Source organism: Heterodontus francisci, chromosome 42 (genome assembly GCF_036365525.1).
Source record: "Heterodontus francisci isolate sHetFra1 chromosome 42, sHetFra1.hap1, whole genome shotgun sequence".
Lineage (NCBI taxonomy): Eukaryota > Metazoa > Chordata > Chondrichthyes > Heterodontiformes > Heterodontidae > Heterodontus > Heterodontus francisci.
In genome coordinates, this window is record NC_090412.1 from 17,320,801 (window position 1) to 17,345,580 (window position 24,780).

The 24,780-nt window shown below is 41.2% G+C and overlaps 1 protein-coding gene across 1 annotated transcript; it reads left to right on the forward strand.

Moving 5' to 3' along the window:
• Positions 1-367: 367 nt before the first annotated feature.
• Positions 368-22,643, forward strand: LOC137355485 (stromal cell-derived factor 1-like). The gene is made up of 4 exons (XM_068020674.1): positions 368-522; positions 7,173-7,290; positions 18,625-18,702; positions 20,231-22,643. Exons 1-4 carry the CDS (start codon positions 456-458, stop codon positions 20,244-20,246), a joined length of 279 nt encoding a protein of 92 aa, XP_067876775.1. The 5' UTR covers positions 368-455; the 3' UTR covers positions 20,247-22,643.
• The last annotated feature ends 2,137 nt before the right edge of the window (positions 22,644-24,780 follow it).

Below are 24,780 nucleotides of genomic sequence, written 5' to 3' on the forward strand. Positions count from 1 at the left end.
CCTGAATTCCTCATCCTATGGGGACATCATAAATGGATTTGCAGAGCTTATCCAGAGCTTGAAGATGCAGATTAGAAGTGAACCAATGCTCTTCTTCACTGGCAGATTGTTGCTTGAATGCATAGGTTGACATAGTTCTGGTTGTGGACTAGAGCAGTTAAAAAAGGGACCCAGGTTTCAGCTTGTCACCAGACACTGCCCAGTCTTACATGTCTTTAGCCTTATTTCAGTGGAGTTGAATCTATTCCAATTATTGGGAAAGAAATGCAACTGCAATCACCTTGCCAGTTTTTGATAAACTACCATCCTGGGTATTCCCTCTTCATCCAATAAAAAGTTGGGATGGGGGTGGATTCTTTCCAACTGCAGAGCTACATTTAGCTGGAAATAATTTGAATTTGGGTTCTCTCAATCTGAGTTGGCTGTGCTGTACAAACCTCTGCAAACCACCCAACATGAATGTGAAAAGTTATGTGTTGATAGCCCTTCTGGTCGGGCTAACCTGCATCAACTTGTCTTGGGGTAAGTGACTATTAGTTAGTTAATTTTTGATATGTATATGATTTTCAACTATTTATAACACCTTTACTGTTCAGTATTATCCAGAGTGTGAATTGAAAAATGTGCTTCTTGTAAACAGTAACTGAGGCAGCACAGGATAACATAGAAATAATACTAAAACAAAAACTGAGAAAGAAAGTTACTTGTTGTAAAATTGCTTTCAGTGAAAGCATTTTATTATGTGCATACAGATTCATTTCTGGCTTCAACTGATATAAATGATTCATTTCTGGCTTCAACTGATATAAATGATTCATTTCTGATTTCAACTAACATAGATGAAGGCATTTTACAAAAACGTGGAACTTCAACTATAGGTTTTCTTCCTCTTGGCCTATCTTTAACATAGAAACCCACAAAAAATAGGGTTCAGATGCAATTTGTGTTAGATAATGCTTGATATTTGTTAAATTTGTAATGTTCTGAAATAAGCATTCAGTTCAGTCTTTGAATAACACATCAAACTAATTTGGCACAGAGATAATTTAACTTGTTACATTTCCAAGTTAAAAAAAATGTTTCACCAGTTTTTTAAACTACTCTTTAATAATTATCTTTCTTTGGAACTTCATTATCTTTGGGATTTTCTGTCTATTTGTGGTGCTATAGACTTCTTATTTGCAGCGAAAGGATAATGTGTAGTTTCTGAATGACCTTCAGAACAGCGTCTTGCTAAAGTGCGTTTGAATTATACTCCTATGTTATAATGACAATGATAGGGACACAGGGACTGTCTAACCAGCAACGGTAATATCATGAGTGTGAGAGACACATTTTGGTTGGCAATGACGTATGTCATCTGCATGAAGGAAACATTCCACTCCCCGGGACTCGCTGCCGCTTTTTAGATTATCTGTTTATTGAATCATTGTCCTTAAAAGTGTCAGAGAAGTTTCACTCATTTCAACTTTTTTTAAAAAGCAATCTGCTCTACTTTAGTTAATATCTAGCACAAAGATTTCTACAAAGCAAACAGCAATTGAAAATCCAACGCTGTTTATAAAATCCTTAGGCATGATTTGTTAGTCAATTTTTTAATGCCATGCAGTTTTAAACAAGGGCAATTGGGAATAATAACAGAATGTAACCATTCACCTTATACAAAGCTTTTCGAGCAGAAGAGAATCCTAAATGGGCAAGAATTTTGTTAGCAGAGAAAACTTGTGAATGCTCAGTGAGTTTATTAGAATTTGTGGCAAATGAGTTATTTAATGAAGCTTCCGTCAGTGCTTTAAAGTGAACATATAAAATTTCCTCATTGATAGCATCCCGTTAACATGAGAAGGGTAATTTTCATGAGTTCTGAATGGTTGCCCAGCTCAAATTTTAAAGATGCACTGGCAACAAGCAAGGCTCCTTGCTGCACAGACACGTAAAATTACCCCTTATAGTGAGCACAAAACTTTTGCTCCAGTACATATCCATAATCAGTTTAAAGATTGTACAAGTGGCAAATAAAATGAGCCAAAAGGGGTCACCGTTATCTCACGCCAAGCTTCCTTTTAATGTATAAATCCATTACGTGCAAGGTAACGGCCCCATAAATTTTAGAAACAGCTTTTAAAATTGATTCTGGCAAGCTGCAGGCGGCTACTGGGAGATTAGAGCCCTCGTGTGAAATGCGTCAGTGTCATTGGATGTTTTAGTCGTTATTGTAGTTTGCAGTCACTGGAAAAACAGATTAAATTATGGAATGTAACTGGCCAACTGGATTTTCAAACTCGCGCCGAAATTATCGCGATAGCTACAGTCTGCCTGTCTGCTGTGTGTTCTGAATGCTCGCTGTATGTTATATTTGCTGTATGTTATATTTGCTGTATGTTCTGTTTGCTGTTCTGTTCATCTACCTCTTTATGGAAAAATATGAATCTCTCTCCTCCGCCTTGGACTATCCAAGTATCGAATAGACGAAATCCTCCTAAGAATATCCAAATATTGAGTAGGCTAACTCTCTGTTTATTAGGCTGTATTTGATGCCTACTACGAGGAGATGGAATTTATTGGGGAGACTTTCCTGGTTCTGCTCTGGGTGCACTGGATCACCAAGGCTCAGTGAATATTGGAAAATTGTTTGGTTTGCAGCAGGCGTCTATAAAGGAACCTACTGGATTTTCCTTTATTTAAACTAGTGGAATGAAATTCGGGTGGGTTCCATTTATTGGCATGGGCTCCAATCTGCCAGATTTCCCAATATTCACAGAGTTCAGTTGATTGAGAGTGCCTAGGCACAGAAACAGGAAAATGCCCCCTTTTATTTTCCATTGGGGTTCCTAGTAATCGCAACTCTCATGGAATTTGCAGACTAGGGATAGTACTATTAATTTTTTTATGCACTGCACATGTTGCAATGTGTCTTTTGCAGTTTTTAAAGGATGTTATAATGTCAAGCAAACTCTGTAAGATGACTAGGATGAGTTTTTTAAAAAAGCTAGCTACCCTTACCAGTAACTAAAGCCTTAGGGTATTTTTTTGACAGTGTCTTAGTGTTTACAATGCCATCTGCAATGGATAACTTGCACTTACAAGGTATAATTTTTCAGGGAATTGCTAAAACTCAAAATCTACCTTTCAGAACAAAGTGAAAATCCAAGGATTCCATGCAATAAAAACAAAACTTGATTTCCTCAATCACTGCAAATGTACTTAAAGTTGAGGAGTATTTCTGTCACACTGTTTATATCTCCCATTCACCATATTCAAGAATGTTTTTCCCCCTCTCTCTAATTCCCCTTCCTTATCCCTTCAGTCCTGAAGATGGTGACTTACCTGTTGGTCAGCGCCCCAGTATCTCATCAAAGTGGCCACTTTTATGTATAAGCCTGCACTGTGAGGATCAGCAGGCTTTAATACCATGGGAGGACATCGTAGCTGAGAGGGGCTTGCTCCCATCCAATGCCCATACAAACACATTTACAGCAAGGATCAATGGATAATGTTCATGGGCAGTCAATTTTTCTCCTCCGTAGCCTAGATACTTATAGCTGTGAGTGTTTGGCTTAACAGAGTGGGAATCTAAAATTGGCACCTTTCTCTGGCTCAATAGAATAGTGAAAAAGAACTTTATCTAAAGGGACTATGAACGATGAGGCATTTTAGCACCACAGTATTGTTATCACAACATGGGAAAGGCTACATTGTTTACAAACTATGGGATACAGCACACATCATTTGCCCTACTCTTCTTCATCTAAGACCCCTTTGATGAGATATTGGTGGGCTGATGTCACCACCTTCAGGAATGAAGGGATAAGGAGGAAAGTCAGAGAAAGGGCGTAAAATATTCTTGTGTATTGTGACAATGTGCACAAATTCTCCTCCACTTTAGGTATATTGATGAAATGAACTGTAACAAATACAATGGGCAGCTGATCAGTGGTCCTACTTTCGATTTGTACAACAATCAAATCATTTCACAGTATGGGGATTTGTGAAGATCAGCAGCCAAGCAATACAAATAGTGAAACTGTAGTCTCTCCTAGTTTTGTTCATGGAATAATTGTTGCTAAGACCCACGAAGAATAGTACAGGAACTACTGTGATGATTGCAGGCATCTCTGTGCTTAGCATGGATCTTAGTCCTAAAATTTCTTGAAGAAAATGGTGAAAGTGATAAACATTTAACTATTCTATTTTCATATATAGTACTTTGAATGCAGTTTGCATATTCCAGGCACCACTTACAGACTTGAAGTTAACATGCAACACCAAAGCCATTCTCAAGAGCTTGCTTCAAGTTGCTGTAAAGTCTACTGATGGAAGCGTCCTTTCCAAGATCAGAGAGGAGTGTGTGACCATTCTGTACACCTGCTTTCAGAGCACTGATGCTCCCGTGCATCAGATCTCTGATATTTCTGCAACTGTTTTACTTCATCCCAACTGGATGAGGACCAATCTCACTGGAAACAATCAAATTGCATGTTTACATGAAGGAGGAATATTGTGTTGTAGAATAGATCGACAGCCACTCACGCTGGCTCAGTTCGTACAAGCACAGCTTAAAATGTAACTAAACCCTCAGGGTCTCAGGTTCAATCTATGCTGACCAATTTGACCTTTGTCGGGGTGGTGGGTTGGGCTGCTACATTGGTCTACAGAGGGAAGGAATCAGTCTGAGTATTTGCTCTTGATCACGATCCAGAAAAAGCATGCATGAGAAAGATCAGACGATGACAGGATTGGAATGAACTGTGATTCTCTAGGGTCATGTAGAATGCTGACACCTCTTATTGAACTTAAGCACCAATAATACTTACTGTTAGCATCTTTCCTGTCATTTATATAACAGTTGAATCTCCTGTAACATTTTATTATAAACCTATACTCTATCATGAGAGATGTACTGAAATCTTCTCAAAGAATATTGGGATTTCAAAAATCTTCCCCAAGCCCATAATATCTAGCTAATTCTGTCTTTGTCATATATTCAAGCTTAGAAAAGTGTGTGAAATCATCCTGTGGAACATTATGAATCTTGTTTGCAACCCAGATGTCCTGCAAACCTGCCAAGGCTGTGTGTGGCTTGAGGAGAACAAGAGAAGAATTATAATTTTATGATTTTTTTGCCAATGTTTTGACATATAAGCTCTGCAAATGCTTAATATCAATTCTTTGTAGTCTATCCTGAGAGACAAATGTACATCTGAAGACTATCAAGAATCAGTGGAATACTCAGGGGCACTATGCTAGACTCAGGAATATCTAAGTGTTACTGATCTTGGATTCATGATCTGGTGAAGGAGCTCACACAGTGCGGGAACTGATGCATGAAGAGTTAACAGTTACTACATTACATTTAGGTTTTACTGTCCCATTACAATGAAATGTTTACTGCTTTAAGTTGGGCCTCTGAGAAGCGACATTGATAAATCAGGGTTTGATTTTACTCTCTGGGCTCCTTTCCAGGGGAGGGTATAAAGACTGTCACAAAACATAGAAACCAATTTCTTAACACGATCACTAAGAACTGACCTGCAGTATAATCCTCAGGGTAATTTCAGCTTGGGTCATGACTGAAAATAAGCAGTAGTTTAGAGTGTTGTGGTACATAATGCAAAATTCAACTACAAAGGTGTGTTTGAATTCAGATTGTTGGGGTGCTCTGTTTAATAGTAATTGTGGAACCTCTTTCCATGCATTTGTATCTCATGTCTGAAGACATCAAAGTAAAATCTTGCTTTTGTCTTACATAAGCCATTCTCAACAACATACCCCAAACTTTCATCTCCTGTTGGAGATACTGATGGATTGCTAAATTGCTTTTGAATTAGTTTAGCTCATTTGCCAAAGCTCAGTAAAAATAGCAAATCACAAATCATGACCCTTTTAGATTTGAAGTTGAACAGACAAAGTATCAAAGGTAGCATGCCGATTAGCACTGTGCAAACAAGTCTGCAAACTGTCACGCCACCCATTTCTGGGACAAGATGAAGACTTGAGATGAGGCTGATTCACAGATTCCTTCCTTTAAATGCCGACCCGTCTGCTGGGCACCTGGTCAGTACAGAGAGAGAAGATCGCCACTGCATACCCATAGCGAGAGAGGAGAATGGTGCAAGTCTCTCTTTTTTCAGATCAGCCACTTGGTGACTGAGCTAGTCGCTGATGTCCACTGAACTGAAGCCAGTTCATAAATACCTTCTGATCAAGTCCTGGCCAATGTTCATCCCTTAAATGCTGTCATTAAAAGATTAACTAGCCATCGATCTGATTTGCTGTTTGTGGAATCTTGCAGTGCACGATTTGACTGCTTGCATACCGACAGTTACTGCACTTCAACAGTAATTCAAAGGCTGCAAAGCGTGTCTTGAGGATGTGAAAGATGCTATACAAAAGCAAGTTCTACTTTCTCAATTGACAGAAAAATTGTCGGGTTTCCATGTTGAGGGGAGGGAGGGACTGAGTTAAAGAAAAACTCTTTCTGTAGTCAGTAGATAATTCTTCTTAAAAAAGTACATTATATGCTGGGGAGATAATTGAGGAATATTTTGAAAGTACTGCCTCTCTGCCCAATGCAAAAAGAAAGCTCTTTTCACTGAAAAGTGATATATAACTTCCTTGAAAGCAATCATAACAATTAGTGAAGCGATTCATTGTATTTATTTCTTCTTAATTATTGTAAACAATGTAAGACAGCACACAATATTATTACTGCATATTTCTTTCTTAAAAATATCCTTGAAATTTATTGAATAAAATGTCAAGTTTGGAAGCTTTAAATTGCCAGTTTAAATTGCTAATTTGGCTTCATGCCTAAAGAAGGTGTCTTGAATGCACAAATAACTTTTTATTGCACTGTGTCTAATCTTATATTATAAATTGAAATAAACTCGAGTTAGCTGTATGTCTTGGACATAAGGAGGATTCTAGCCTGTTCCTGATAGAGTCAGTCAGAAACAGCAAAGACTTTTTGACATAGTGCGCAAGTCTGGCTATGAAAGGAATGCTTTGGACCTGAGCTGTGTATGAGTTTATATTAGATGAAAGCGGAAGATTTCCACTCTTTGTACCATTTGTACCAGAATTATAAATGCAGTTTGTTCATAGTGTTTGTTTTTCTTTCTTTATCGCTATCTTCTCTCTATCTCTCGATCTCTTGTTTCCTGCCTCCCCAGAAAAGCCATCATCAATAATTAACAGATGCAAGTGCAGAGGTGGCACAACTCGACTGAGCCCAAACAGCATTCAAAAGCTGATGGTTCTTCCAATTCCAAACTGCCCCCTACAAATCATGTAAGTTCTATTGATCTGATACTTTACATTTATATTCATCTTTATTGCAGCTATCTTTAAGTAAAAATAGTATTCTCATGACTCTTTCCCTCCTGAAGGCATTAACTTCATTTTGGGTGTATGGGGGTTCCTTGATGATGAGCGGTGTTAGACTGTAGGTGAGATCACTGATGATCCAGTCCTCGCCAGACACCCACACATGCACTACCAGTAGGGTTCACTGGATAGTGGTCGTCTGACTGTCCAACTCAGGAAAGCTGAGGCTAATTATAATGCTCCCACTGCACTTGGCTTGAGCTGAGTCATTGGAGGAGTCTCAATGTTCAGAAACATTTAGTTAAATGAATCACTGGTCTGCATTCAGCTAGCCTCTCTTGCCTAGGGTCACAATTGGCCTCAGTGCCCCTGGGCTAAAGATACAAGTCAGCCAGGGATCCAACCTTTGAGGCTTAGCCAGTGACTCCTGCTTTTGAAAGTGCGTATGTGTTAGGCAATTATGATGCTTCTCACAGTAAATTAGCCACTTGACAATCACTGTCCATGCTCACAGATAAGTAAAAGTCACTGAAAGGCCTCTGGGTCCAAACCCAGCATAAATTATCAGGAAAGGAATGGGAGCTGGAGGGGGATGGGGGGGTGTCCAGATTAATCTGGCAGTGACACGACCATTCAACATAAAAGAAATGTTCAGAAATCTGTAACTTTTTGAATATATACATTGCATTTTTTTTTTTGCTGCTTATTGTTGAAATGTTTAATAAGGTAAGTCTGCCGGAACCCTCAAAGCACTCGAGTAAAGGATGATGAACAGGCTCTCTTATTGATGATTGATTTGCTGTGACAGCACTCGGGCTTTCCCCTTTTCTGCTGTGCCAACAGTTTGCTCTTTGTTTGGCACAACGGTGATACTGCTGGGCACTGGCCACATACATGAAATACACGGGAATGAAGCACAGAGAGCTGCAAATGGAATGGCATTCTGCCAGCACAATCATAGCTCAATACAAACCAAGAGAGAGAGAGTAGATCGCAAAAGAAAACTCAAACAGTCGGGAAGCTTTTATTAAGAGCGGTTCATAACTTAGTGCCAAAACTTCTTAAGGCTATGGTCTGTTCCTGTGATTGGCACTGACGAGCTCAATGCCACTGCTGCCATGAAGTACAATGGGAAGGATGCCCACAAATCCAAAACTCTACTGCCTGTATCCTCACTCACACCGAGTCTCATTCTCACTGTGCTCGCTGACCTACAATTGGCTTCCAGTTCAGCAAGGTCTTGATTTCAAAACACTCATCCTCGTTTTCAAATCCCTCCACATCACCTCACCCCTCCCTATCTCTGTTACCTTCTCCAGCCCTTCAACCCTCTGAGATCTCTGCATTCCTCCAACTGTGTCCTCTAGTGCATCCTCAATTTTAATCGCTCCACCATTGGCGGACGTGCGTTCGGCTGCCTGGACTCTAAGCTCTGGAATTCCCTCTCTAAACTTCCCCATTTCTGCACCTTTCTCTTTTCCTTTAAGCCAGTCCTTAAAACCCAAATCTTTGACCAAGCTTTTGGTCACCTGTCCTAGTATCCCTTATGCAGCTCGGTGTCAAATTATGTTTGATAACGCATCTATGAAGTGCCTTAGGATATGTTACCATGTTAAAGGTACTGTATGGATGCAAAATGTTGTTGAGTGATGCCAAAAGAATAGCTAAATGAAAGTTGCTTTTGTAAAAGAAGGGGAATGGGAACAATAAGAGGTCCAAGTCTTCACTTGTCACGGTGATCCCAAAGGAAGGACAGACCCATGAGAAACTGACAACTAAGGACAATGAAGTAGTTGGTGATATGGAGGCTGTAAAGTAGGCGAGATCACAGGGGAAGATCAGATGGTTATGCATCACTCCAAGTGGCATGCCATCAAAACACAATAGGCCTAGGAGGAATGAAGTCCACACCTACAAACGGATCATATGAAAGAGAAAATAACATCCCATATTTTATAGTTTCAGGTTATCATTTTCTTTGCACTTCTCAGCTCTAGGGGCTTGGAAAAGATACAAAGCAATTTGAACTGACAGGACCAGATCCCTGAAAGGCAGCTCAGATATTTCAGATATGTAAAGAAAATAAGTGATGACAGAATAATAGATGGTTGGCATTTTTTTTTTTTGCTATCCAGATCCTGAGGTGTGGAAATGCAGCTCCATGCTTAGCCTCACAGTGAGCTGCTCAAAAATCCACAGAGATAGGAACCGGAATTTTCTCGACTTGAAAAATTTTCAGGCATCAGTTCAGTTTGTGGGTCCTGATCCTACTCACGTCAGATGTGTGCCCTGTGGCGTGATCTCACAGGAGGCGGCCAATTAACAGGCTGCCTCTGCATTCACCGTCCAATTAGGGATGGCGGATGGACACAGGGGAACCAATCAGAGGTGTCCAAGGGAAGGCAGCCCTATTGCAGAAGGTGAGCAGTGCTCAGGCTGACGCAGAACAAGAGGGCACCGCAAGATGGAGGCACTCACCTAATGGTCCCAACAGCTTGCAAATACTAAAGGCCAGAACTGTCAGGGGCATCAGTCTGCAGGGGAATCACCTCCAGATGAATGCATCTGACAGCGGATATTCCATATTCAACCTTTCTGCTCTTTAATACATGGATGTCCAAAATCATACGCTGGAGCTCCAACCTCCTGCCTCCAATGCATTTCCAGGATCCTGGCGCAGCCCGGGGCCCAGGGGCTTTTTGTAAAATTTTATTGCTGTGAACAATTAAGGGCTAATTGTCTTTTTAAATACCTTGATGAGCTACCCGCTGCGGATGGGTGGGTGGCCGCTGCCGCTGGGAGTCTGACTCTGGGAGAATCTCCTGGAGGCAGGAACCTTTCAGAGAGTGGACCAGACGCGTCTTGGTCAAATTTTCCAATGGCTCCCCACCGCCCCCCCCCCACCCCTCCCAACCCCCAAGCCCCCTGCCTGCCTCCAAAGCTACCTCCACAGGGCTGGGATAATTCCAGCCAGAGTCTGAATTTGCACACTATGAAGTACACAGTCTGGGACCTTGTGGGGTGGGCTAGAAGATAGATAATATCTCTATGAACTGAGAAGGCTGCCTGTTGAATGAGTCGGAGAGTTTCTCTAAAGGGAAGGGTGATTGTTCCATTGGATTTGGGAAAGAGGTAGTCTGATTATTGTGTTCAAAATAGATAAACCTGAATGAGTCTTAGTTTTCTTGATTAAAAATCCATCAATTGTGCATTTAAAATGTATTTTAAATTAATCAGAATGCATAACTCTTCATGTCAAAACTCTAAATTCAGAATACTGATAAAACCCAGATTTGAATTCCCACCACACCAATAAAAATACCAAAATCCAAAGAAAATAAAGGCAACATTTGACTTATTTGTGCCAATTTTCATTTGCTTTGTGACTGGGATATGTTTATTTCCCGGGTGTTAAACAGAAGAGAAAAGGGCAGAGACGGGCGATGCCAGGACTTCCTGTGCACTAGTGGGGGCTCCCCAAATGGAGATAGTGGGCTGGGGCGTTGGGATTGGGGGGCAGGGGTTGGACTGTATTGCCTGAAACAGGCGGCAGCACTTCAATAAGCAAGGTGGGAATGATGTCAGCCGGTCTCCCATCTTCCAACCTCACTTTCCTGGGTCTCTGCTTGGAAATGTGGGCTATGAAAACGAAATAAAGCTTCAAGGACCAGCAAGTGGCATTAAATTACATTTTATGGAGAAGATCAAGAGGAGGAGACTCCCTCTTTTGCCACCTCCTATTGCTTGTTTACCATTGACATTGATGGTTTAGTCGGATCACACCATCCATCCCCTCCTCAGGTGCAGGCTCTGTCTAGTCAGAAGAAACCCCACAGGATGAGAGAACAGAATGTGGAAGCAACTTACTGGGTGTTAATGGCAGTGTTCTTGAAATTAGATCCGGAATATTAATAGATGAGCACCTGATACAAAACTATGTGTATATGGCCAGCATTAATCCCGAAGATAATGTAACTTGTTTATCCGGTTAGCCTGACGTCAGTAGTGGGGAAAATGCTCGAGTCCATTATAAAAGATGTAATAGCAGAGCACTTGGAACGCAATGACAAGATTGGACAAAGTCAACATGGATTTACAAAAGCAACATGGATTTACAGGGGTGGCGCAGTGGTTAGCCCTGCAGCCTCACAGCTTCAGCGACCCAGGTTCAGTTCTGGGTACTGCCTATGCGGAGTTTGCAAGTTCTCCCTGTGACCGCGTGGGTTTCCGCTGGGTCCTCTGGTTTCCTCCCACAGCCAAAGACTTACAGGTTGATAGGTAAATTGGCCATTTTAAATTGCCCCTAGTGTAGGTAGGTGGTAGGAGAATGGTGGGGATGTGGTAGAGAATATGGGGTTAATGTAGGATTAGTATAAATGGGTGGTTGTTGGTCAGCACAGACTTGGTGGGCCGAAGGGCCTGCTTCAGTGCTGTATCTCTAAAAAAAAATCAGGCTTGACAAATCTACTAATTTTTTTGAGGATGTAACTAGTAGAATAGATAAGGGAGAACCAGTGGATGTGGTATATTTGGACTTTCAGAAGGCTTTTGATAAGGTCCTATATAAGTGATTTTCTTTTTTCTTTTGGGCCTCCTTATCTCGAGAGACAATGGATACGCGCCTGGAGGTGGTCAGTGGTTTGTGAAGCAGCGCCTGGAGTGGCTATAAAGGCCAATTCTGGAGTGACAGGCTCTTCCACAGGTGCTGCAGAGAAATTTGTTTGTTGGGGCTGTTGCACAGTTGGCTCTCCCCTTGCGCCTCTGTCTTTTTTCCTGCCAACTACTAAGTCTCTTCGACTCGCCACAATTTAGCCCTGTCTTTATGGCTGCCCGCCAGCTCTGGCGAATGCTGGCAACTGACTCCCACGACTTGTGATCAATGTCACACGATTTCATGTCACGTTTGCAGACGTCTTTATAACGGAGACATGGACGGCCGGTGGGTCTGATACCAGTGGCGAGCTCGCTGTACAATGTGTCTTTGGGGATCCTGCCATCTTCCATGCGGCTCACATGGCCAAGCCATCTCAAGCGCCGCTGACTCAGTAGTGTGTATAAGCTGGGGGTGTTGGCCGCTTCAAGGACTTCTGTGTTGGAGATATAGTCCTGCCACCTGATGCCAAGTATTCTCCGAAGGCAGCGAAGATGGAATGAATTGAGACGTCGCTCTTGGCTGGCATACGTTGTCCAGGCCTCGCTGCCGTAGAGCAAGGTACTGAGGACACAGGCCTGATACACTCGGACTTTTGTGTTCCGTGTCAGTGCGCCATTTTCCCACACTCTCTTGGCCAGTCTGGACATAGCAGTGGAAGCCTTACCCATGCGCTTGTTGATTTCTGCATCTAGAGACAGGTTACTGGTGATAGTTGAGCCTAGGTAGGTGAACTCTTGAACCACTTCCAGAGCGTGGTCGCCAATATTGATGGATGGAGCATTTCTGACATCCTGCCCCATGATGTTCGTTTTCTTGAGGCTGATGGTTAGGCCAAATTCATTGCAGGCAGACGCAAACCTGTCGATGAGACTCTGCAGGAATTCTTCAGTGTGAGATGTTAAAGCAGCATCGTCAGCAAAGAGGAGTTCTCTGATGAGGACTTTCCGTACTTTGGACTTCGCTCTTAGACGGGCAAGGTTGAACAACCTGCCCCCTGATCTTGTGTGGAGGAAAATTCCTTCTTCAGAGGATTTGAACGCATGTGAAAGCAGCAGGGAGAAGAAAATCCCAAAAAGTGTGGGTGCGAGAACACAGCCCTGTTTCACACCACTCAGGATAGGAAAGGGCTCTGATGAGGAGCCACCATGTTGAATTGTGCCTTTCATATTGTCATGGAATGAGGTGATGATACTTAGTAGCTTTGGTGGACATCCGATCTTTTCTAGTAGTCTGAAGAGACCACGTCTGCTGACGAGGTCAAAGGCTTTGGTGAGATCAATGAAAGCAATGTAGAGGGGCATCTGTTGTTCACGGCATTTCTCCTGTATCTGACGAAGGGAGAACAGCATGTCAATAGTCGATCTCTCTGCACGAAAGCCACACTGTGCCTCAGGGTAGACGCGCTCGGCCAGCTTCTGGAGCCTGTTCAGAGCGACTCGAGCAAAGACTTTCCCCACTATGTTGAGCAGGGAGATTCCACGGTAGTTGTTGCAGTCACCATTAGCAGCATAAGTGATTAGCATGCAAAATTAAAGCACATAGGACTGGGGGCAAAGTACTGACATGGATAGAGAACTGGTTAGCAGACTGGAAACAAAGAGTAGGAGTAAACAGGTCTTTTTCCGAGTAGCAGGCAGTGACTAGTGGGGTACCACAGGGATCAGTGCTAGGACCCCAGCTATTCACAATATATATTAATGATATAGATGATGGAATTAAATGTAATATATCCAAGTTTGCAGACAACACAAAGCTGGGCGGGAGTGTGAGCTGTGAGGAGGATGCAGAGAAGCTCCAGTGTGATTTGGACAGGTTGAGTGAGTGGGCAAATACATGGCAGATGCAGTATAATGTGGATAAATGTGAGGTTATCCACTTTGGTGGCAAAAACAGAAAGGCAGATTATTATCTGAACGGCGATAGATTGGGAAAGGGGGAGGTGCAGTGAGACCTGGGTGTCCTTGTGCACCAGTCACTGAAAGTAAGCATGCAGGTGCAACAGGCAGTTAAGAAGGCAAATGGTATGTTGGCCTTCATAGCGAGAGGATTTGAGAACAGGAGCAAGAATGTCTAAATGCAATTATACAAGGCCTTGGTGAGACCACATCTGGAGTATTGTGTGCAGTTTTGGTCTCTTTATCTGAGGAAGGATGTTCTTGCTATGGAGGGAGTGCAGCAAAGGTTCACCAGACTGATTCCTGGGATAACAGGACTGATGTACGAAGAGAGATTGGGTCGATTAGGCTTGTATTCGCTAGAGTTTAGAAGAACGAGAGGGGATCTCACAGAAACCTACAAAATTCTAACAGGACTAGACAGACTAAATGCAGGAAGGATGTTTCCGATGGCGGGGGATTCCAGGACCAGGGATCACAGTCTAATTGATAAAGGGTAAGCTATTTAGGACTGAGATGAGGAGGGATTTCTTCACCCAGAGAATGGTGAACCTGTGGAATTCTCTACCACAGAAAGCAGATGAGGCCAAATCATTAAATATATTCAAGAAAGAGTTAAATATAGTTCTTAGGGCTAAAGGGATCAAGGGATACGGGGAGAAAGCAGGAACAGGGTACAGAGTTTGGATGATCAGCCATGATCATATTGAATGGCAGTGCAGGCTCTAAGGGCCGAATGGCCTAATCCTGCTCTATGTTTCTATGCTTTATATCATCATTGGTAGCCCTGCCAGTTACAAGAACTTGGTCTAACTGCTTGGCATTTGTTTCATACCAGTGATTTCCTCTGAACTTGATGCCAGGGTTCTAAAGAATATCCTACAGGATGGAACAAATAACAAATGGCAGACTATAATAAGCCTATAATACGAATTGTCCTCAATGAGATCTGGCCAATGAAAAAACATATTTTAAATATAAACCATTCAACTGATAGTTAATGATAAGACCTGATGGGTTATATTTCTTTTGTGTTTAGATAGGTAGATTTGTCAACAGAGCTATCAACTGGAGACTCAGACCATTGCCTTGGTAACCCTAAGGCATAGACATGAAAATTAGGCATATCATAACACAGACATGCTATGGGCCAGATACTTACCAACTGGGCAACCCTCACTCTTTCCGCATAGTTGGGTCCTGACTGAATGAGTCATCGGTCTCTTCTAGAAAATTGTCCCATGTATAGGTCAATATTGCTGACATGACATGTCATATGCCTATTTTAGAGTGTCCATTAATTTGTGCATTGATTTTGATGAAGGAGTAGAAAGGTGAGCAAGGCTGGTAAAAAGCAGTAATTGGCTTTCTGTGTGTTTTGTGGCACCCTTAAAATGTGTTAGAATGGACTTGCATCTTATCACATCCGGGGATGTTTGGCCCAGGATTTGGAAATGGGGCATTTCATGACGTGTCCTGTTAGTTCGATGTGTTCCTTCAGCTCAAAAATGTTGCGAAAATGGCAAGATAATAATGCTGCAGTGGGAGCAGGGGGCATCTGAGACCTTGGTGAATGATGAGATCAACCAATGAGATTTAAAGATTGAGAAATAAACAGAGAAAGGACTGAGAAGGAGGGTGAATTCGAATAGGTGAATTCAATGCCAAATTAGGTACAGAAAGAAAAATAATTGATTCAGAAAGAAAAAAAGAGACAAAAAGAAAAAGTAAGAAATTTTCAATTTAAAATAATGACTCTTAAAAAATCTCCAACAACAATTCACTAACTGAAGAAAGGAGCCTCCACACTTTTAATTGTTCATTTTCTGGGCCAAGAGAGGTTGATTGTGTGGGTCATTCAGACACTGTTATTTTTCAGCAAATCCTGGGCCAAAGTGTTTCATCGTAAATGCATTACTTATTGAAGTGTAGTCACTGTTACGTACCCTGATTCACAACTACGTTAATTCCGTATCATTTCTCTCTCGGTTTATTTTACGCATAGTCAAGAATTTTGCCAGAATCAATTCAACAAAGTGAAAATGCTCCTATTACTTCATATGCAAAAATGGAAACAAAATCTTACAATATGTTAGCTTATGAATTAGTAAAGAAGTCTCTCTTGTGTGATCAGAGGATGGTGAGATCATGGTCAGATTGACAGCTGACATCTACTGCCAATAACTGGAGGACAAACATTGAGAAACTGAGGTACAAGGAGCTGCAGCAGGGATGGTCAGTCTTCAGCCAATTTACTGCATTTCAGGCAATAACCATGGGCACGTGTTCAACTTTTAGTTTTGTTTTGTTAGAACTTTGTGCTTCTATTCCACAATCCCTCGATTGCAGGATCAGCCATGAACCTGACATCTGGAAATACTTACCCAATCCTACCTCCCAACTGGTTGGCAGTGGGAACACCTTTGTTTGGCTAGATGTCTGAGTGGATTGTTTATTTGGGTTGATGACGAGGGTGTTGATTTTCCTGCTTATTTAGTGTTGTGGAAGAATGCCAAATTGGAAACTCTCCTCACTTCTGTTCATGGTCTATTAGGGAATTCCAGGTATTTATTTATAATGCGTTTAATTCCATTACACTGCCATAAAATTCTGAACAGTCAAAAGCAGGACTTAAAATCAGTGGCAAACATGTTCCTCAACACTAATTTACTGAGTCAATTATTACTTATATTCATGCCCATTCATTTCCTCCGCTGTAGCCGTTAAGATTCACAACTGTCAGTATAGATATAGATTTAGAAATCGTACTTTTGTGTTATAACAAAGAATTCTTTATTAAAAATTCAAAAATTTTGAGAAGCAAAATATTAAAATCTGGGTATATTCCATTGGTATAAATGGTTCATGGATAAAACCACATCTAAAGTGATAAGCCCCACTTAGTCGGACTTTTTGTGCTGCAGAATTCAAATTATTGGATAATTCAAGACTGGGTGCAGGGAATGACCCCTGTGATTGAACCAATGGGCATTGGGCCTCATTGCTCTAATTTAGTTTCTGCATTTCCCTACTTTACAGCAGTATAAAGGCCTGCTAGGGTCTGCTGATGAAACCCGACCTGAGCCCAACAGAACCACATCCGACCAACCTAAGTCCTTTCATTTTTTCCCATGCCTGACCTGCCCCAACCCGACCACCAGAACATAATCAACTTTAATGAAGAGGTTGTGCTCTACCTTGGATAGAATCGCTCACTGCAGACTAGTGCGGAGTGTTTCCTGTCTTGACTGTCACTGTGTCCAACCTGGCCCGAACCCGACACATGTAGTCGGGTCCTGTCGTGTTCAGTTGGGTAGCATGCTCTCCAGCAGTATACTACAATTCAAAAGAAATTTAATTGGCTGTGAAACACTTTGAGACGTCAGGAGGTCGTGAAAGACGCTATATAAATGCAGATAATGTCTTTCTACAAACAAACTTTACTTTGTTGTTCATTACCATTTCAAGAAGCCAGCTCAAGGGCAATTAAGGATGGGCCATGAATGCTGGCCTTGTCAGTGATGCCCACATCCCATGAAAGAATTAAAAAAGACTTGTTTTTCAAGTAGACAATCTAAGGTTGCGCATCAAAGTTTATTAGAAATAACACAAAATGCAGGAAACATTCAGCAGCATTGGTGGTATTTTTCTCTTTGAGCAGTGGTAGTGCTGGGCTTCCCAGTTCTGCCACTGAGTTTTTGAATGAAGCACGCCCAGGTAAGGTATAGGACAGTCAGCTTCCACCACTCTGGCTGTAGATTATGCCAACTCTTGCTGAGCAAAATTGCCAATGAGTAGCAGATTAGATGTGGTCTTGTTCTGTTAGTCCATTGCTACTAAGAACTGGATTGAGATTTGCTCAAACTTATTTCACATTAGTTAAGATGGATTTGAACTCAGGTCCCAGGGCTAGAAAACTAGCATTTAACCCATTGCATCATCCAAACCTCTTCAAGCATTTTGGAATTTTGACTTTGAACGTTGTTATGAAATTCATCATCCTTGTTGTTATTCATTATCAAAAGACATACAGGAGGAAAATCATTGTTGGAAACTAAAGTAAAAGATTAACTTTTAACAAAGGGTCATGAAAAGATGACTTAACAATTGGCCTAAATAATAGCAAATGATTATATGCTCAGAAATCAAAACAGGAAATTAAGAGGAAATGCTGCCGAAAAGATATAATGTGTACAAAAATACATGACAGTATAGAACAGCCTTGATAGTCTTTACCTGCCTCTTCACCCATGTATCTCTTCCCATAAGGAGGGTGAGACACAGGTTGATTGTAATAGGAGAAAGACATTAGTGAAATTAGAACCATCTGCAACCTTTTCAACAATGTTTTCCATGCAGGAAAAGTTACAAAATGAAGCGTGGCATTTCCATTCTCTGCCAAAACACTGCTGTTCTGAAGATAATTCTGCTGAATTCCTTATCATGCCATTAAACTGGGAAATCTCTGAGTACTGAAAGAAAGCAAAGCTGACAGGATCAGGGAGTTTCCCTCAGCTTCACCTGTCCAACTTTGAGATTCCCCCTTGGGTGTTACCTGGGACTCTCTCTAGTACTGGCAAAGTTGATAGGAATGAAAGGCAGATTTCTTTCTGGCATGTCCTGAGGGTGTGCAGGTACTCATGCATCCTGGTCTGTACAGCTCAGCAACACATCATGTAGTGGATTTATCAAGTGGTTTCCCTTCTTCTGTTTTAAATTTATAATGCACTTTGCTCTTTTGCTTGACAGAGCCACTCTGAAGAACAATGGTGACCAGGTCTGCATTCACCCGAAAACAAAATGGCTTCGTTTCAGAAAAAGACATCTGTAAGGACACAAAGCTATATGATTTTCTTGAAATAATTTACAACTGTGGTGCCCTCACTTTAACAATGTGGTTGAATGTGGCTTATTTTAAGCCATTAATTTTTCAAATGGAATATCTATTTATGATATATTTAAAGTTTTGTGTATCTTGTGCAGTTTCTGTAAGTGTAACACTTACTTCCTGTCACACAGTTTCTGTCACAGCAGTTGGCGATGAAACAAAACATTTCTGTAGCGAGACTTTGGGCATTTTTTGTTTTCTATGGCGATGATAAGGACAAACGAGAAACTCTAAACTTTACCTATTTCTTGTTGCAATCGTCATCCGATCATAATCATTGGAAAAAAAATCCCCCCACCTTTGTCTTTCAAAAGCATTGTCATGTAGAAACAAATGGAACGATGAGGTTTAAGTGGTATCCCACATTCAATTCGATACTTGCCCTTTAGATTAGGGTCCTTAAAGGAGCGCATGAACTTCAACCCTCATTGGTATTGTGAATGAAAATGGTAAATTATTCTGGGAACAGATTTCCATGTGAAAATAGGACATCATGAGTCTGAGGGAGCTAATGATTTATGGCCTGCTTTTTTGTGTTGCTTAGAACTGAGGTCAGTATCTTCAACCGGAAAGACTTTAAGGCAATGGGCAGCAATATTTTTAACTTAGAATACTAGGGGAATCTGAAGCCTGCAAGTTTACAGTGTTTTGGAATATGAATACACCAGTTAGCAGTTCAAATTAGTACTTGATGGGACTTGGCAGGTCCAAGGGAAATACACACTTCTGGGTGAAAATAACGGAACCACGCATTAAGTTCATTTCAGCTTTGTTATGCTTGCTATGTTCTGCATTACTCTACCTTATTTCACAGAGACATTTTAAGCATTGGTCTATGGGAAGCTGTTTGTCTGAATTTCCTCTCCTGGCCCCCTGATGATATTTGGGTGGGACCAGCCATTGGATTTCCTACTGGAAGTAACTGGTGACATTTCAACATGTCTGCCCGTACATGGACAGACAAATTTAAATGGTATTTAAATGATGGAAATTTGTCATAAGACATATTTTCTGTCATTTTCCTTAAATACTTGTTTTTCCCATGGAGCCCAGGGTTGTTGTGGCAACAGGGAGGGAAATTTAAACAAAATAGCACAGACCACGGCATCCGATTTAGTTTCACTAGAGGCCTGGAGTCCTCCAAAGCTTGGCACAGCAACTCCTTGGCAGAGGTCAGGGAGCTGACCCTGGAGTCGGGAGTTCACCATTGCAGCAGCAGGAAGTCCCACCACGCTGGGGATGGAGCCCAATCCTTCCAAAGTGGAACATCCAGACTATTACCTCGGTAAATGTGTCGTGTTTCCACTAAGGTATGTCTGGGGTGCCACTGTTTAAATTCTATAGCTGAAGAGAGCTGAGTTAGCACATGATCAAAATGAGAGAGCTAAAGGTTCCATTAGTTCCATTAAACAAATACAAACTTGATACACAAGCCAGTTGTTAATAAGGGCCTCCATTACTTTGCAGGAAATCTATGATGTAAAGGCTACAAAGATGTGCTGATCCTGCGCGCTGATACGACTATCAGAAAAAAGTGACACCATTTTGTATTCCATGCAGACTGCCATCACGCACAGTATATTACCTAGTAACCAGCTGTTGAAAAGAAAGCCTAGTATTATAACCGACAAGCTGGATGTCTGTAGCAACACATGGTGATATATGCCTTCTGGTTCAATGTGACGACCATTTTTATTAACTTTTCATCTACGTCACACTCACCTTAAGTTTGAATGTTTAAAAAGAAACATATAAAGCTGAGCATGTGCATCGCAATCAAAGGCAGTGGTTCAATCCTATAGTTTTGATGGGATTTGAAAACTGCCAATGTCACACCGCAACTTGCTGCCTTTTTCCTATTAATCTACATGAATTTGGCTGCCCAACAGCTTCAATGAAACAACTCAATTTTATGACCAAAATGAACGCAGTCTTGGAGCTACCCAGCAACCCCCTCACCCACCAACCCTGCCACCCCCTAGTCCTGGCTGTGACTCCGGTGGGAGTCTGGCAAAAACTCCCAGGGTAACTGTGGAAATGACTGCCTCTCCTGGGGATCTGCTGGTCTCCCACCAGGGTCTCAGCTGGAGACTGGTAGGATTTAAGTGCCAACGGCCGCACTTTGAAAAATTGGCAAGGTAAGTTACAATCATGTCTGGTTGATATTTGTAGAATCCTGCGTTTGCATTAATATCAAAGAAATTGCAGGAGTTTTCACAATTGTTGTGGTAGCACAGGGTATACAACCTAACTGCCACTACAGTGAAGAATTCACCTTAAATGGGAAGCCAAGTGTATCATTCCATGGTGAGGCCTTGGCGCCAAGGGGGAAATGATGCATCAATCCCAGTGGACAGGGCAAGGAAACCCGGCAGGAAAATAAACATAGTAGCAGTCAACGGCAGGCCCACAAAGCATTAATAACAGTCAGAAATGTTTGGGTGAGAAGGTAATCTCTTGGCGTTTTGGTCTGGCTTCTCACAACACAAACATATGTTGATAATGCCAAAAATATAGAAAAATATTTTTCCCAACATGGTTCACACATGTTTAAAAAAATCAAGCTCTATTTCCTACAATTTAGAAATTTTATTTTGAAAGTTGTCTGTGTGGGTAGAAATGTCTCTCAAAGCGTTCGTTTGGATCAGTTGCCAGCAGTCTCACCTCTGAGTCAGAAAATTATGGGTTCAAGTCCCACACCAGGGAGTGAGCACTAAACCTAAGATTGACATTGTGGCGTCGTACTGGGTTGAGCTGTTAAATCCCGAGCCCCGTCTGTCTACTTTCACTGACGTTAAAGATCCCACAACAATAATCGAAGAAGATCAGGGTGTTCTCCTGAAAACCCTGGCCTGCAACAGGTTAATCAATCATGCACCTCAGCCATTTGAAAGATCTGGCTGTGCTCAAAATGACTGCTGGGTTTGCAGTAGGGGTGACTGAATTTCAAATTACTGTATGCAAAATTCTCTTAGTGTCACTGAAAAGTTGTGATGAAATGCTTATTATAAATGCAAGTCCTGAGAAAAACCCTTGCAGAACATCTTTGAGGAAAGAAAACCAAATGCAAAGTGTTTTTTTGTTAAATATGCAAGAAAAAGCATTTAAGCTAGTTGGGTAGGACACATTTAAAAAGATCATTATACACTAAAAATCATATAATCAAAAATTACTGACAATAACATATATGCTGCAACTATTATTAATATAAATTCAATTATATTAAACAGTATTAATGTCTAGGGGGAAGGTAGATTTATTTAGAGCAACTTCAAATGGGGTGGTCTGAACAAAAACTTCAATTACTTTCGGAAATTGATCTATAGAGCCCCAGGGAACAAATGTATTCTACAAGTCGGTCATTATAAGCATAAATCTACACAATGGTAACTGATTTCTCTCTCTTACCTAATGATCTGTATCAGCTATTGATTTTGTCCTTGAATATTCTACATTGTTTTCCAAATATTTCACAAGTACGGTAACAACCTGTAATTGGGAATTCTGATGCCTTTCTGTCTGACAGCATTCTTGAGTCAGGATTGCTCATTGTAACACAATACAATGCCATTTTTATATGGTTCCTTGTAATTATTTCAAAATTTACAAAGCTTTTGTGCCTACTCCCAGGAGTTCAGCTTGCTTTGTTTGCGGATTCTGTCTGATTTCCTGCCCCGAATCTGACTGTTGCAAAGCACAGTTAAGAATTTGTGCAAGTTAAGATTGCTTATAGAAAGGTTTATGCTCCTCCGTGAAGTTCCTTAACACATGGAAAGAATTGCCACACAGAAAAGTTTTCTGTTCAAACTATGGGAATGCTTGTACAATTTTCCTGGAATAATTTACATTATTACACAAAATAAAAGCATTTTGAATTTAATTTTTGCCTAATCATTGAGTATGTTAATGGCTGTAGGGTAGAAATTACTGTTGGAAACACTATCATCAAACTTCTGTCTGTTATTTTAGCAAAGACTTTTGTTTTGTTTCAATAGACAGGTTAATGCTTGCATTAAAAGAGGAGAGAACAGCTGTCTGAGGTTGTTCCATATTCATGTGATGACATTATTAATTTCTACCATTAAACGATGAAGAATTTTGGAGGTGAGGAAGATAGAAGGGTTTACATCCCCAAATAAAAGCAAAATACTGCGGATGCTGGAAATCTGAAATAAAAACAAGAAATGCTGGAACCACTCAGCGGGTCTGGCAGCATCTGTGGAAAGAGAAGCAGAGTTAACGTTTCGGGTCAGTGACCCTTCTTATTTTACATCCCCAAAGTCTGGATACTCTAAAAATATGAAGCTGAGGATCAATTCTAACACAAATTCTTGGCACACAGCACCTTCTAAAATAGGCCTTCGACTCTTCCATCTCTGCCATCATTAAGAGGGAAATCCAATGGATCCAGTGTTGCAGGGTTAGCCTCATGTAGAGAAACCTTTTGGTGAAACATCATCATATGTACATGCAAAATTGAAATAGCCTAAAGCATATTTGCTGCACAGGGACATACATATCTTAAGTGGGTCAAGTTTGGTATGTTCAGGAATAAGTCTACAATTATTCAGTTTTATTCAGTGTCAGTCCCAACATAGTTCAAAAATTAGTGACTTAGAAAACAAAATGACCTCAGTTATTATCACTAAAAATACTATGTAATAAACTTAGCTTTAGTGATAGCATTTTGCTAATTGGGGCACTTTATAAGATGGCATCATTTATTGCCCAGAACAGCATGGTGTTACAATCATTTAACTCGTTTATCGTCTGTAAACAAAATAATTGAGAACTTGCTTTCTTCTGAATTAGGAAAGTACTTTAAGGCTGTTTTGTACAGATTCTCGGGAAGAATTAAATGATTTAAAGACTCGTGATAGGAGTTCGATGAACAAACATTCTTTAATGTGGCTATGTTTTTCAAAACCTTTTTTTAGACTGAAGTACCCTTCGTATAACAGGATCTATATGTTTGAGTTGTTTTTACGAGATCACAAAATAAACACAGATGGGGAAAGCTATTTGACCCATCTAAACTCAACCATCCAGAAAGCTCTCTGAGCACATCATCCAACTGCTTTTAAATAATTTCAGGACTTTAACTATGTGTTGAACGCTCTTGCATGTAGAGCTTCCTGACATCAGTTCTAAAGTTGCTTGTTATTTTGATTCTGAACCTATTGTTCTACTCTCATGGTTTGGTTTGAGGTAATTTTCCAGTTCTATCTTTTGCAATATTTGCTACCTTATATGGTATGTCTACAAGGTCATCACACAGTCGCCTCATTTCAAGCCTGAAAAGCCCATGGGACCAATTTAAAGCTGTCAAAATTGTTGTTAACAGGGTAGTGATGGCCTCAAATCACGCTTCTTAGCCCTACAGCCCCGTTAACCCTGATGATTGCCCCACTGCAAAATTCACAGGGGCCTACTGGAGTGTGGCTGAAATACCTGCCTGTTTCAAGCTGTAGGCCCATTTCAATTTGCAATTCATGGTTCTATGACATGTATAGATCCTTTTTGCCATTTCAGGATAGAACTGTTCGGTGCCTGCACTCTTTTCTTCTTTGGCCTCCTTGTCTTGAGAGACAATGGGTCAGCAGCTAGAGGTGGTCAGTGGTATGTAGAGCAGCGTCTGGAGTGGCTATAAAGGCCAATTCTAGAGTGACAGACTCTTCCACAGGCGCTGCAGATAAAATTGGTTGTCAGGGCTGTTACACTGTTGGCTCTCTCCTTGCAATTCTGTTTTTTTTCCTGCCAACTGCTAAGTCTCTTCGACTCACCACTCTTTAGCCCCGCCTTTATGGCTGTCTGCCAGCTCTGGCGATCACTAGCAACTGACTCCCACGACTTGTGGTCAATGTCAGAGGACTTCTTGTCGCGTTTGCAGACATCTTTAAAGCGGAGGCATGGATGGCCAGTGGGACTGATACCAGTGACGAGCTCGCTGTACAATCCGTCCTTGGGGATCCTGCCATCTTCCCTGCGGCTCACATGGCCAAGACATCTCAAGCGCC

Coding starts and splice junctions, on each gene's coding strand:
- LOC137355485 (XM_068020674.1), top strand. CDS start 456: ATGAATGTGAAAAGTTATGTGTTGATAGCCCTTCTGGTCGGGCTAACC. Junction 523..7,172: donor CTGCATCAACTTGTCTTGGG/GTAAGTGACTAT, acceptor CTGCCTCCCCAG/AAAAGCCATCATCAATAATT. Junction 7,291..18,624: donor AACTGCCCCCTACAAATCAT/GTAAGTTCTATT, acceptor TTTGCTTGACAG/AGCCACTCTGAAGAACAATG.